Source organism: Lycorma delicatula, chromosome 8, assembly GCF_047948215.1.
Source record: "Lycorma delicatula isolate Av1 chromosome 8, ASM4794821v1, whole genome shotgun sequence".
Lineage (NCBI taxonomy): Eukaryota > Metazoa > Arthropoda > Insecta > Hemiptera > Fulgoridae > Lycorma > Lycorma delicatula.
This window is the reverse complement of record NC_134462.1, coordinates 126,674,872-126,689,993: the sequence shown is the minus strand read 5'-3', so window position 1 is coordinate 126,689,993 and position 15,122 is coordinate 126,674,872. Positions and strand designations below refer to the sequence as shown.

Sequence of the window (15,122 nt, the reverse complement as noted above, 5' to 3'; positions counted from 1 at the left end):
AGCTGTTTATATTCTAAATCAGTCCTTTTCAACCCCTGTTTTTTATGACAGATTGGCAAAATAATAGAAAAATATAAGGAACCGGCAGACCGTCAAGTTAGATTTTTTGGCGAGCAAAAAAGAATACTTATAATCATATTTTTATTTTATTGGTAATTAAATTTACATATACATAATAATAATTAATATAATTTCTATCTGTAAACAACAAAACAATATATAAATGAAAATTAGAAAATAAATAAAAAATAAATGTAGGTTGTTTTATTTAAAAATGGAAACTACAAACAAATCATATTATAAATTATTTATAAATAATGAAAATTAGGGAGAAATTTGTTGTTGCTCATTTTGCACATTTGTGTCAATGTCGGGTGTAAATTACTTAAACCTACTCCAAGAGATGGATTTATTGATAAACGATTTCTTGTTATGGTTTTAATAAGTATTATAGTTGAGAATCCAGCAATTCACATATTTGCGGTTGCAAAGGGAAGTGGCATTTTATTGAATTTTTTTGTGGGCCAATTTGTACAGGAACCGGTAGCATTATCTTGCGGATCGGCAGAAATCCTACAGGTGGTTGAGAAACACTGTTTTAAATACAATACAATTTTGATATTAAAATCTTCATTTGGTCAAGGGGGACAAACGGTACCAAAATTATTTTACCGAGTAGTTTTTTCTTTTCCCCTCATTGTGAGAAATCTGCTTCTTGAACCCGGTCAGCTACACCAATAAAACAATAAAAATACTATTTTCAGTATTGATCTCATTAAGAAAGATTGCAATTATATTTCAATTTAAATTTTAAAAATAAATTCATATTATGTCGTAGAATTTAGTTGAATATTTCTTTTTTAGGTTTTTATTTATTAAGTTAAAAACTCTCAGATGTGAATTAGTGTAACTCGTTAAATTATTACAGCTAAAATAAGAATTTTTTTATTAAATTATACCGTTATAAAAAAAAATTATAAACAAATTGTTAAAAATAGAAAATAATTTCTATTGCTTTCCATTGGTTTTTTTTTCATTTTGTTTTTGTTTTTATACCTAACCTTGATTTAATTGGTTTCAAGTGTTCTCTTAATCAGAAATATATTGTTTAGATTTAATCTACTAAGTATTTGGTACCGTTGGTATTAATACAATTGTATAAATTAAGTTTCAACCTACCAACAATTGAGAAAAACTGTAAATCACAATTTACTGTAAAAACAATTTAAAAACTGTAAATCCTAGTACTTTCGGAACTGCTACTCCATCTTCAGGGATGTTTATTTAAATTGAAATCAGTAATCTTTTTTAAATTAAACTGTTTTGTTTATAATAGTCGGTCGTCAAGAATAAAATTAATTCGTACATCAATAAGACATTAATGACGTTACTGTTCGTAAGATGTTTGCTACTATTATAAAAATTAAAAACTATTAATAATAAGTAATTTTAAAAAAGATTATTGATTTGAATTTAAATTAATATCCCTGAAAATCTCTGAAGATGTTGTAATAGCTCCGAAAATACTATGATTTACACTTAAATTGTTGGTAAGTGGAAATTTAATTTATACAGAAATATATTGCTTACTACTTGCAGAAAAGCAGTTGCTTGGTTAGAAAATAAAATCACTAAAATAAGAACAGAAATAATAAAATAATGGATCAGTAACCATATTTACTTATCATTAGTTAGTAATTCCTTCAACGCTTCGTATACTTTATCGTATGTTACTTCATCGAAATTAATTATGAGTCCGGCTTCTTCTTCGAAACTTTTCTTTGCGTCCCATTCTTGATCGTAAAAAAATGGTATTGTTATTAATGGTAGTCCGTAATGTACAGCTTCCTGACGACTTTGATGGCCGCCGTGAGTAATAAATAACTTTAGGTTTTTGTGAGCTGAAATAAATCAAAATTAAAATGATACCCTTCTTTATTTAAGGGTATTTTAAATAAAATTTATAACTCTTTAAATTTATGTTTGTATTGTAAAAAAACAAAAAATAATTATTTATTCAGATTTTGTTATGATTAGGTAAAATCAAAAATTTTCCTTAATTGTTAACAAATAGCATACTTACAAGTTTCATTAGTAATAAATGTAAACTTTTTAATATGAAATAAAAGTCAGAATTTGTATAATTACATTTATTTAATTGCGATAACATTAACTACCATTACAGAAAATAAATATAATTTATAATGTAACAGAAGACAGTATTGTAAAAATTCTGCACTTATTCCGAATGAATACTTATAATTTGATCTATAGTTCAAAGAAGATCAACAACAGTTTGTTGGAATTGTTTTATTGTTCTCATATAAGTAAACCGAAAAATGGGTTCAGAATATTTTGTCTTTATTTGCTTCAAAATAATTTTTAAGTTTCATAAATTTTCTTAAATTATTCATTTCAATTTTTATTCGAATACCTATACTACAGTTAATGTATGTTTTAATTAAACATAAAATATTTTCCTTTTTTTATAGCAATTACTCCTGACAAATATATCTGAATATTTATTTTAACAGTTAATATAATAAAAAAGGTTGTGAATTAGTTAGCTACGTAGTAATAATATTTTCACACTACAATATTTTTCTCAAATCTTTATTAATTTCTAAAATTCATAATAGATTTGTTAAGTTTTTCATAAATTTATGGTACTACTTCTTTTCTAAAATCTTATTGGATAAAAAGGCATCAAAGTAATTAATTTTTTCAAAAGAAAATTACATCAGTTAATTTTTATGACTTTAGTTATAAATTTCCTTAGTTATGCTAACTATGGTAATAATCTGTTATTGTAAAAAATGTAAAAAGATATTTACCTAGAATATCCCTTTGTGGTAACCATTTTTTAAGACATACATTTGCTGGTTTATTGGGAAATTCGATATCAGATTCCCATTTCATTAATACTTTAACTTTAGGAAATTGTTCAAATGCTTTTATAAAAACATTTCGTGTTTCTTCTGATAACGATGTAATTTTCTTATTACTTCCTAGACTGAAATAAATGACACCGTCTTTTGCACTGTCCATAAAATTTTGTAAATCCTATAAAAAAGAATTAAAAATTTAGTTAATTTTTATATACAAGATTTGTTTAATAGATTTATTTATTTTTTCTCTTTTTCCCCCGAATCGGATTCCACAGTGAAGCATAACACAATCCAGGAGAGTGTCCTTTTATATGCCGGCTGGTTCTTATCGACTAATGCCTGCCTCTAACTCCCAGAACAGGGTTACCAGGCCCGACTATGTCGTTCCTGTTCCTCCACCCTAGGAGCCGGGACTCGGTCTTTATGCCTTTTTGCCTCAAACGAGAACATCCAAAGGAGCATTCTCGCCGACACTACGGTCTTTTTTTCTACAAGAGGACGAGAGAGTCTCCCGTGCCTCACCGCTGCTACCCATCTGTGCTTAGTAGATTTAATAGAATACATGTATACATAGAATGTCATGATTAATGTTCCAGAGTTAGATATATTAAAATTAACAGCGATCGATACGTTATTACCACTCTAATGTCGTTTTTAGTCATATAATTATATTTAAAATCGGGTTTCTGCTTAATTATAAATACAATTTTTAACTTACTAATCCTGGTTTCTTAGACATTTTTTTGAAATTTTTTTTTATTAACTGTATCACTTAAAAACTGTATTATTAATGTTACAAAAAAAAAACTGATTTAAATTTAAACTTAGCTTGTCTACAACGAATTTTCTTTTTACCCTCTTCAACCAATTTTTGTCGTTCAGGATCTGAACTTTATTTCATTTTTTACCGGAAAAGATTAGATACCGAACTTCACAAATATCTTAGCGCCAGGCGAAGCTTTTTATATATCCACCAAATTTGAGAGAAAATAATTAGTAGTCAGCTTAGTCAGCTCTATAGACAAAATCTCCCCCCTATAAAATCTCAGAACAAAAATAGAAAGATTGGGCTCGAAGAGGTCCCAACAACCTTAATGCAAATTCAAAAACTGTTTAATAAAAGTCGTAGAAATCTACTGCAGGGTAAATATTAAAGAATAAGTAGATGGATAATAATGGAAAATAGAAATGGAATAACTATGATGATCTCCAAAAATAGGGATCGCGAAACGAAACATTCTCGCCTTGGCCTCTTCCAATGGATGGATGGCGTTCAATCATTGTCAGGAAAAAGCTTATGATGAAAAAGAATTAAAGAAGCATATTTATAATCATTATGTGGTAAAAGGATTACAGGTTTTTCTTCAGCTGTTAAAGAAAACCAACATAAGATGAAATTCAGGCTTCCTCAATGAAAGACCTTTCCTTATTAAGAACTGCCTGATTTTTGTAAGTATCCGAGTGAACTGCTGTAACCTTTTAACCAGATCTACACTGGAATATAACGTTCCATATAAGTGAATTAAAATAAAAATAAAAATTAATTTTTAAAATTTATTAATTAAAATTATGAATAATTTATAAAATTACTATTACTATACAAACGACAATTATATATATATCTGTGTACTTATGTGCACGCGCGTTCGTGTGCGTGAACGTGCGTGCGTTCGAGCAAGTTTTACTTGAATTACTTTTAAAAAAACAAAATAATGTAATTTCAGGTAAACAGACTTGTATAAATCACATAAGAATATAAATAAAATATCTGATGTAGACACCACATGACTTCCTTGTACGCCTATTAATAAATTACGTTTACACATTTTTAAAATAAAAAATAAATAAAAAAATAAAATTTTATTTCAGTATTAACTTATGATTTTTTCTAATTTTTTTTTATTGTTATTATTTATTGTAATTTTTTTACAATCAGACGTTAATAATTATCAATGTACGAGTATCAATATATTTAAATCAAAGAAAGAAAAAAAATTGAAAAATTGAAAAGGAAATGTATCCGAATTCGAACCTATGAGCCTTCCGCTTGTAAGATACAAATATTTCACTAATTAAACTTTTATTTTGCTAGAATTTTGGAACCAATGAAAATAAGTACTACTTATGATATATCGTTGAAATGCTCTCAAATCGGGCTTATTACTACAGCTAAGAAAAAAAAGTCTAAAATCCTATTTTTTGGGATTTTGGGCTTTTTGGACACTTTTGGTAAAGTCGATTGTAATCAAAAGAGGAGGTGCATAACGAGATATTACAACAGTGCTATATACAAAATTTCAACATTCTACTGCTAATCGTTTTTGAGTTATTATATACGTACGTACGTATAGACGCAATTGTAAAAATGGATTCAGGGGTGGTCAAAATGGACATGTGAAAACCGAAATTTTTCACGATTCCAATATTAACTGTCCTGGAAGTAAAAATGAATGAAGTTTTGTAAACTTCACTTGGTATATTTCTCCTAATTCGTAGCTTTACATTTGTTACTTTCATACGATTGATGAATACTTTTATAATACCCCCCCCCACCATTTGTACAGTCTCCTTTCAACCAATAATATATTCCGTCTTTGTTTCTAACTTTTTTTTTTATTAAACAACGGTTTGAAAATTACCTTTTTGTTTATGTAATATATTTATTATTTAATTTCTATATTTTATTAATTTTCGTGTTTTTTTTACATGGCATAACTGAAAAAAAAATAAAATAACGTTTATGTAGCACTGCAGAGCAGTGTAAAAAGGACTAAAGAAGATTAAAAAATAAACAGAATTCTGAGATGTGGCACCCTAGATTTTACAAATGATTAATAGATATCAGAGTGTTTGTTATTAAAGTAACATAATTATTTAGACGTTAAGAAATAAATATGCAAATAAGTCTAAAAATTGATAAGTAATAAATTGGTACTACTAGATCGCGGTATAGAGAAAAGTTGCATTATTAAAAACATAGCATTAGTAAAAAAAATAAATTTTAATTGGATGATGGACTAACCCACTCAGTTCGTAGTAATAGTAACCAGTAACTTTAACTACCGATCATCCAATCGCCGCATTACTTAAAACTACGGTTCCCTCTCCGGCACAGCCAATCTCAACATTTTGCATTTCTACATTTACCACATAATGTACGCCAGAAATGTTCGTTTGCAACCCACTAAATTCTCTACTTCCCATTTAAATTACAACATTTTAACCAAATGAGTTTCAAGTTATTAATTTAATTTTTTTTTGTAGTATTAAATATGAAAATTTAAAAAAAAATTTCCATTGTATTTAATTATTTATTATTCTAATTTTGAAAGTTTGTGTCAAATACTACTTTTCACTGTTTGTGTTTAAGAAAAAGACTAATTATTTATTAATATTCTCCAATGATTTTTTTTTAAACGATGTAAATTATCAAATTTATTATAAGTTTAAACGATATTTTTATTACAATTATTATTATTATCTCATTATATATATATATATAAAATTCTTATTACATTATAAATAAATATTTATTCATATGTACCTTTGGTAATGGCTTGTTTGGTTTTATATGTAAAGTTCCAACGTGAATCGTATTTGGTTGTACTGGCATCGGATATGATTGTGATAAATCTCCAGATAATAACAATAAACTGTTATTCATTTCAAGTTCTTTCGATGAAGGTATGTCATTTCCAAAATGTTTTTTCATTACAGCATCCATTTTAGGGCAGGTATAATAATTATGAATATAAATTTCGTATAAGAAATAATATGAGTTCATTAGCCGTTCAAAAAACGTCATTTTGTCACTAAAACTGGTAACAAATGATGGTATATACGATGGATTAACTGGATTACCCATTAAAAAATGTACTGCTCCAAATAATGGTGTGGTAAACATGACTATAGATGGTACGTTATAATGATATTTAAATGCTAACAAGCCTGGATTTATTCCTTCGTAAATTAACAAATCAAATTTTGTATCGTTTGACCTGTAACATAACAAATAAAAATGTATTACTTTTTGTATCTTTTCTTGTCTTATTGTTATTATAGGTTTTTATAAATGGCTTTGGTTTTTATAAGCGGCTACCAAAGAATTCGGCTAAAAACACGAATTATGAAGGTCCTTTTACAGAAAAATGAAACTTCTTGGTTATGGAACTCGCATTTTTTCAGCTAAAAATAAATCGTGATATTCTTAAAAATAATAATGTTCAATGTAATAAAAGCTTTTACGACTATCTCGACTATTAATAATGAAAATAAAAATATTAGTTGTAGCAAAAAAATTCTCTTTCTAGAAGGAACGAAATAAATTCTAATGAATTTTTTTCTAAAAATAAGGGTTTTTCTAAATTTAATACGTGTTTCAGTAAAGATTAAAATAAAAAAAACTTTTACAAAACTTTTCTGCATTGTAGGTCCGGGGTCTACAAGATAAAACAATTCTAGATGTTTCTTAATATCTCTATATATGAAGTGCACAATATCAAAAACATTTTGAAAAATATTAAAATTGAAGGGATGTAGAGCAAACGAACAAAAAATATATATTTCTGTTTTAAAAGTTTGGAGTTGATTTTTTGAAAATTATTTTTTTGAATTATTATTTATATTTATTCATTGTTAGTAAAACATTTTCTTTAATAAAGTTTATTTTTAACGTCCTCTAAAGAAATTCAAAACTCTTTTTTCTCTATATCCCCTATCTCATTCAGGTAATTTAAAAATTGTAAAAATATGTTTGATGTCCCATTCGTAGAAATATTTAAGCCAAATGTTAAGAAATTTGTTTGATCCATTCTGAAACATAAGGCAATGCGATACACATACGTAGATAGACATACACGCTCATACGTACACACATACGTATCGTATCATATGTATCATCGTACATATGTATCGTATCATACGATACACATACGTACGCTCATACATAGATAGATATGCTTTTTTCCCTAGATTAACTAACTGGACCCTAAAACGTAAAGATTTGCCAAAACCCGATTCTCCGTGTTTGATATGATCAACATGGTTTCCACTTTAATATAGCTATTCCAGTTGCATTAGCTGGTAAATTAAAATTAAATAAAATTAAAAATTGTCTTCTTGTACGATTTATAATACATAACAATGCGATATGCAATATCAAATTTAATAAACGCTTTGCCATTTTCGTAGCAGTTATTATCATTATATAATATTTAACCAAAAACCAGAAATTTTAAAGAGAGGAACGTAATTTTGTGTAGTGCTTATTACTATAATTTCATCACAGATTATTATCATAAAGGATGATGGTGCTAGTATTCTACCGAGCAAATCCCAAGATGAAGGACAATCGGATGTACATTATATCGGCTCAAAAACTTTCATACCATTATGGCGTATGCTAAAAGTTACAGCTTGTGAATAAAGATGATGATAAAATATAAAGTTGAAGTTCTTAGAGATATTTGACGCCAGATTTTTTTATAATTTCATTAGCCTTTAGACACAATGATAAGTACAAAACATAATTTACGCTGGTGCTAAGGTTAGCAAGAGTAAAATATTTCCCAATCTTCTTTTGGTAATTTTTCTGTGTGTTATTCTAAAAATTTAATCTGTTTACAATTAAAATTAGCTCAATCATTTCAAATTATAATGGCAAACATTTTTACATTAATTTTCGAAGGTGGTGAATTACATGTGAATATATATTTTGTATTTTGGAAGATGTATTATTTATTTTTTGACATATCGATAGATTTTTATGTCTTTTTTTAATTACTCATATAAAAATGTTTACTGGTAGTCAAAAGAGAAAATATTCTTTTTTCTATTTTTTAACATAATACAACGCGCAAAATTTACGATTTAATTTATTTTAACCGTATTGATTTCAATTAAATTGACTAATGGTCACAATAAATAAAAATCATAATGTGAATACGAACCTAAGCATACTTTGTACATCTTCGGAGCTAAATAATAGATCTGTCCACATTGCAAGTAAATCAGCTACAGCTGGAAAAAATTCCGATGGCGACATATATTTTTGGACAGAAAAAGTGTTACTTTCGCTTTCAAATTTCTTAAACACATCATAAAAGAATTTCATACTTATTACACTAACATTTGGATGTGGATCCTGAAAAAAAAACAAAATATGAATTTTATTTATATACGCTTTGATAATTAATTAAAAATTACTGAGTTACATTCTCTAACGCCTTATTCTCCAGCCTTATCGTCCAGGTACCTTTATCTATAGATTAAGGCCACATATTAAATTTGGTTTGTCTGGCATTTCCTAAAGTATAAGACCGAATGTCCGTACCACAAACGGCTAATGTTTCTCAAAACGGTTTCGCGACCAGTATCCTGATTAGTTCCTAGAGCTTATCTAACTTCCTGAGCGGAATAAGCGTGGTACCCTAAACCACTCGCTTGCGTGTCCCACCGCTCACTTGTCATATAATACTAAAATGGGTAGGCGCATCTCGTCTACATACTAAAATATATGACTTTTCAATAAATTAAAATTTATTCTGTCAAGGACAGCAATTTGCTGCCACGCCTAGGTCGCTGAATGCCAGAAAGTACTTGTCCACTATATTATAGTCCTTGGACTTATATATGTGACCGATGACCAGCCACTTCTCGAGGCTAACTTCCTATGGCTAGAGGTAGGAGTCTTATATCCATTAAACTACTGAATTACCACGAACTAACAGGAGACAGTCATCAGCGAAAGCCTGGGCCGTGACTCCTTCTTGGAATGTCAATCCCAGAAATCCGTCGAATACCAGGTTCCACAGAAAGGGACCGAAAACTGAACACTGCGGGCTTCCCCTGGTAACTGATTTTTTTCACAACTAGGTGGGCATCCTTAAACAGAGTCGTGTAGTTAGGCAAATAATCACGTACCACTCTAAGGGCTACGGGAACATTGCGGCGTTCCAACTCATAGAGAACAGAACTCCAACAGAAGAAAGGAAATGATGCCTCTATGTCAATAAAAATTGCCAAAACATATTTACAGTCGACGCTTTCCACCTCGGCAAGAGCATTTAAGATGCAATCCTCGGTGCCAATCCCTTTCATGAAGCCGTATTGGCCTCGATTTAGAAAATCGTTCATATCGATGTTTTCTCAGGGCCGTTCCACAACTAGCCTTTCATGCAACTTGCCGACTACTGGCAAGAAGTCGGTAAGTGCTGACCTCGCTCGGATCCTTTACTGAATTTAAGAGTACATTCATCAAAGCCACTTTCCAACGAGTTTGAAAGCAACCCAAGCTAATACACTGTGAAAACAGCCTACCAAGCGGCTCTCTTATGACAGGCAGCAGATGATAGAATATGTCCGGGTCAAGCTGGTCAATCCCATGCCTTCCTCAATGCTATTCGAAAACCACTCTGTCTATATCTACGGGATCCACAGCCCGTACGCCCGGGAATGTTGTCTCACCTGCCCTGACGCCGATTTATGCTTCACCCTCCGGAGCATCTGGAAACAGAGTATCCAGGAACCACTGGTAAGTCGACACATATGTTAAAGTGTGGTCCCGACCACCAAACCCGCATCAAACACTGGACAGCACGTGCAATGGCTTTGGACGGTGACATGACTTAGCGAGCTACCAGAGGCTGCGTTGCAAATCGCGCATAGAGTCCTGCCAAAATTTGGCTTCCTTGATAGCATAAACGTACTGATTACTGGCGCGCCGGTAGATCCGCAGATACTCAGCGCCCACGTTGTCACCGATAATCCCCGTTAGGTGGCGACGCTGGTATCTTCTCCTAGCGGACCTAACTCTTGCGCGCAGAACGCTAAAGTCAGACGTTCACCTGTTTTTCCCGGGTTGCCGCCTGCGTCTAACAGACGGCTTCCCGGAAACGGAGGTCATGACCGCTCCTGGCACTCATAGCTCCGCGGACCGGCTACAATCCAAGGGTTGGCCTAGGCCGTTCATTGGCCTAGGCTGTCGTAGGACCCTATCGCCGCCAATCTTGATGGCCCGGCCGAGTTGGTCAGCCATCAATTCCACCTCCTCCCTGTGCTCCAAGCGCACATATGAGGAAGAACATGAAGCATCGTTTTCAGTATCATTTGTCGTTTGGTTTTTTAAAGTTAATTTAAAAAGAAGGATGTGAGTCGGAGAGTTATGATTTTAGTTTTTTACATCCTGATCCCTCGTAGGAGAAGACTCCTACGTTGACACGATGCCGGTCGCTACATCAGCTCATCCGTTCACAGGTATGATGAGCTTTACCGGAGGTCGTTTTTTAGACCCTCTAAACCTGATAATATCACAGTTTGGCCTCTATCAAGATGTGCAAACGCCTCGGGAGTCATTTCTATCAGCGTATTTGCACAACTTGCTATCGCGTTCGTACGGCTTCTTTCATCCTCGACCACCTACTTACAACCATTAACTATCAAATTAACTGATTCACGGAATGACGATCCTTTTGCCTTCTTCTAACACTGAAGGTTTCTCACAAGAACTATTCTCATATCTAACTTCAATCAGACTATGCACTCAAATGACACCAATAACACTATAACCACCAATAATACTATTCCGCTTTCGGGAGTGAGGTCAGTTCCTATAGCCTCCCACACCGCAGCTCCATCACATATACGTCTATATACCGGGTGATCATTTGAAAAGTTACTACATTTATTATTCAATAGCTATCAGTCCCATTGTATTTTTGTTTGCAGGCATATTTACCATTCTCGGGGAACATTTTTAAAATTATTTTCGAAGTGTTGGAACCCAACACTTTATATATATATATATATATAATCGCAAAATTCTTTCTTTGTGCACGCCTACTTAAAGATACAAAGGCTCCCTGAAATTTTCAAGTCTCTACCTATAATAATTTTGGTTGTACGTTGATTGTGGGACAGTGCATCAGTCAGGATATTCTCTATTAAATAAGAAATTAAATACATAATTATATGTCAGGATAAAATATTTTTTTCGATACTGCAGGATAATTTTATAGTTAGGTTAATGATTTTTTATTCATAACAGTAAAATAAAATATTTTAAGGAATAAAATATTTTTTTTGTAAATCTGTACGTCTTTATTTAATGTTTTATAAAATATAAATAAGAAATTTACATCATAAATTGGATAATTCAATATAAATATTAATACTTACTAAGATTTCAGGATTACAAGTTATTACTGTTATATTATGTCCTCTTTTCATTAAACTCCGAACTATACCAAGACATGATTCTTGATGACTGTATGATGCCGTAGGACATATTGAAAGTATATTACTACACGCAGCTAAATTCAATACCGACAGGATGAAAAATGAAACATAATTGATAACCTGTAAATAATAGAAAGATAATTATTATAAAAAAATAATTGCAAACGTTTTAACAAACTGGTGTAAAAATTAATTACAACAGTTTTTAATATATGACTGATTGTATTTGTTCAGTTCCACGTCGACCCGTTCGGTGCTGCGATCTAGTGGGTGCTATTGAATGCTATGAATGCTAACTCGCATTCTACGTAAGAATCCTGTCCAGTGCGGACGCATTTTTCATTTCGTCCGGATGGACAATTAGTGTTAGTTATATTCTACGTCAGAATCCGATCCAGAGCGGTCGTATGCACTTTTAGTTCGGATGAACGTTTAGTTTATTAGTATAAGTTATATGTTATTTAATTTAATTATACATGTAAAGATAGTATCAAGTTCAATTATACATTTCATTAACTGTCAAGACGACAATTCATTAAATCATTATTCAACAAGCTACAAGGCGTTGTCTTCATTCAACACTTATGAAAATACAGTCCAACCTCGCTGAGAACTCTACCACACGTTTCATGGACTCCGGGCCGGTCTACCAGTATTATAAATAAAGTTGATTTAATCGGGCGAGGTCTTCTTCCTTTGTATAATGCCGGATACCCCCGAAATTCAATTTTCTCGTAAAATAACGTTTGATCGACTATCTATACACTTACCCTTACATCTCTACCATCATAAGATTTCATATTAAAAAATTAGCACAAATGACAACATCTGATCGCCTCGTGGCTCATTTTTATTCTCAATATCCTGCGCTGTAGTTTTGCTTTTCTATACCGAATTTTGTTTTACGTCGGGTATCTAAAAAAACTACTTGAGTTATAGTTTTGGTACCTGTTTTATCCTATTTCCCAGCTGAAATTACATAAGAAACCACCAATTTTACTTAATTTAGGTTCCAGAAATTACAGTAGGGCTTCATTTAATTAGAAAAGCTGAAATCCGAGTGAAATCTTTCGCTAGCCGTGACTCAAAAACAAAGTGTTTACAGACTTATATTTATATTAACTTCATTCATTATTTTTAAAATTAGAACATGTGCTGAAAGTTTCTTCGTGGGACACTCTGTATATATCGTATATTCATTGTGGTCAATATAAATTGAGACATATGTATATTTCTAAAACGGTACATTTTAGGAAAAAATGTTTCCTACTAAAGTTATTCCATTTCAAGGTGGAAATACGTTCATAATCTGTTATAAGGTCAAATAAAGGTCAATTTCATTTTTTTTAATAGGAATGTATGTTTTCTATTGCAGAATCGAAGAATTCTATGCAAAAAAAATAATAAAAATTTAATGTCAGACTTTTTTTTCTAAAATTAATAGTTTTTTACGTATTCATCTTCAAAAATGCTGTAGGCCTATAAATTGGGGCTTTTAGTTTCATGACGTCTGGCTTAGCTGTCGAGTTACACTCCTCTACTGTTAAATTTTAAATTAAAGAAAATTAAATTTTAAATAAAAAACAATCAAAGGATAAACTTAAATAAAATCTATTTTATTTAGGCACCGCAGCATTACATTGTTTTCTGCGGTCAAAGTATTTTGAAGGTTCCTGTTTTTGTCCCCCGCAATTCCAACATCACTAAACTATTTTGCAATTCTGTACACAGACGAACGACTTGGAGTATTTCTACCTGGGAATCGTAGAGCACACAGTGCTACTGTTCATCATTTCGGTGACGTTCCCCGTAAAGCAAAATTACCTTGGTTTTTTCTCTAGTAAATCGTTCCATAATTTCCAGTAAATAAAACCTAAATAATTTAACATTTATTAATAGTTGGGGAGTAATAAAAAATTAATTGAAGACACTGATAATAGTTCACTAAGAAAATGTCATTTGCAACTTGATCTTCACTTTTAGGCTATATTAAAAAGTTCGCTGTTTACACACTTAACTTCTTTTTCTTCTTCTTCATTATTGTTAGCATTAATTGTTTTTTATTTAAAATGTAATTTTATTTAAAATTTAACATCAGCTGGACGAAACTCAACAGCTGGTACAAACCTAATGAATCTAAAAGTACAAGTTTATACGCCTTCAGCATTTTTGAAGATGCAGATGAAAAAACTATCGATTTTTAGAAAATAAAAGTCTGAAATGAGATTTTAATCTTTTGTTGCAAAACCTTCGATTCTGCAATAAAAAAATATAGGTTCCTATTTAAAAAAAATTAAGTTGACCTTGAAGTGACCTTTATTTGAATTTATCAAGAACAACATAGGTTGTAAACCTATTTCCTCCTTGAAATGGAAAAACTTTAATAGGAATAATTTTTTCCTAAAATGTGTAGTTTTTGAGATATAAATGTGTCTCAATTTAAATGGACTACCCGATGTGTGTGCGTGCGCGCGCGCGCGTGTGTGTGTGCCAAATTTTTTAATTTAACTAATTTGCGTATAATGCCTTGATTTATTTAAATAAATAGTGATTGTAATATAACAGAAATATTTCTGTACCGCTTTATAGGTATTATAATGTACCAAAATTTCAATATATTTGGCAAATATAAATTTAAAAATGTATTAATAATGAATAATAAAAATGATGATGAAAAGCTTTACTCACCATTGTTAATAGTTTATAACTGTAAGGACCAGTTAATTCTCTGCGCTGTATAAACTAAACGTGCTGATAGTAAACATGCTATGTAAAATTGGCGTTATATAAAAATAAAGTCTTTGATGAAATACTTCATTTAATTACTTTAATCTGTTATCTAAAACATAAATATTAAGAAAAAATAAATTAATTAATGCATTTTACAAATAAAAATTAATTCTTAGAAAATTTTTACATGAATTTAAATATAACTTTTCCTGCGATTGGCACTACACTAAATTATTTCGTCATTAATTGCAATAACATGTTTAATGTCCA

At 30.7% G+C, this 15,122-nt stretch overlaps 1 protein-coding gene across 1 annotated transcript in view; it reads right to left on the bottom strand.

Moving 5' to 3' along the window:
- The window catches only part of LOC142329528 (UDP-glycosyltransferase UGT5-like), a 32,259-nt gene extending 20,942 nt beyond the window's left edge, over positions 1-11,317 (bottom strand). Inside the window, exons 1-5 of the mRNA XM_075374202.1 lie at positions 11,312-11,317; positions 8,837-9,030; positions 6,433-6,886; positions 2,835-3,063; positions 1,682-1,901 (exon numbers count right to left, since the gene is read on the bottom strand). Of these exons, the coding sequence (XP_075230317.1) occupies positions 1,682-1,901; positions 2,835-3,063; positions 6,433-6,886; positions 8,837-9,030; positions 11,312-11,317 (1,103 nt within the window). The remainder of the gene's footprint in view (positions 1-1,681; positions 1,902-2,834; positions 3,064-6,432; positions 6,887-8,836; positions 9,031-11,311) is intronic.
- Between the last annotated feature and the right edge of the window lie 3,805 nt (positions 11,318-15,122).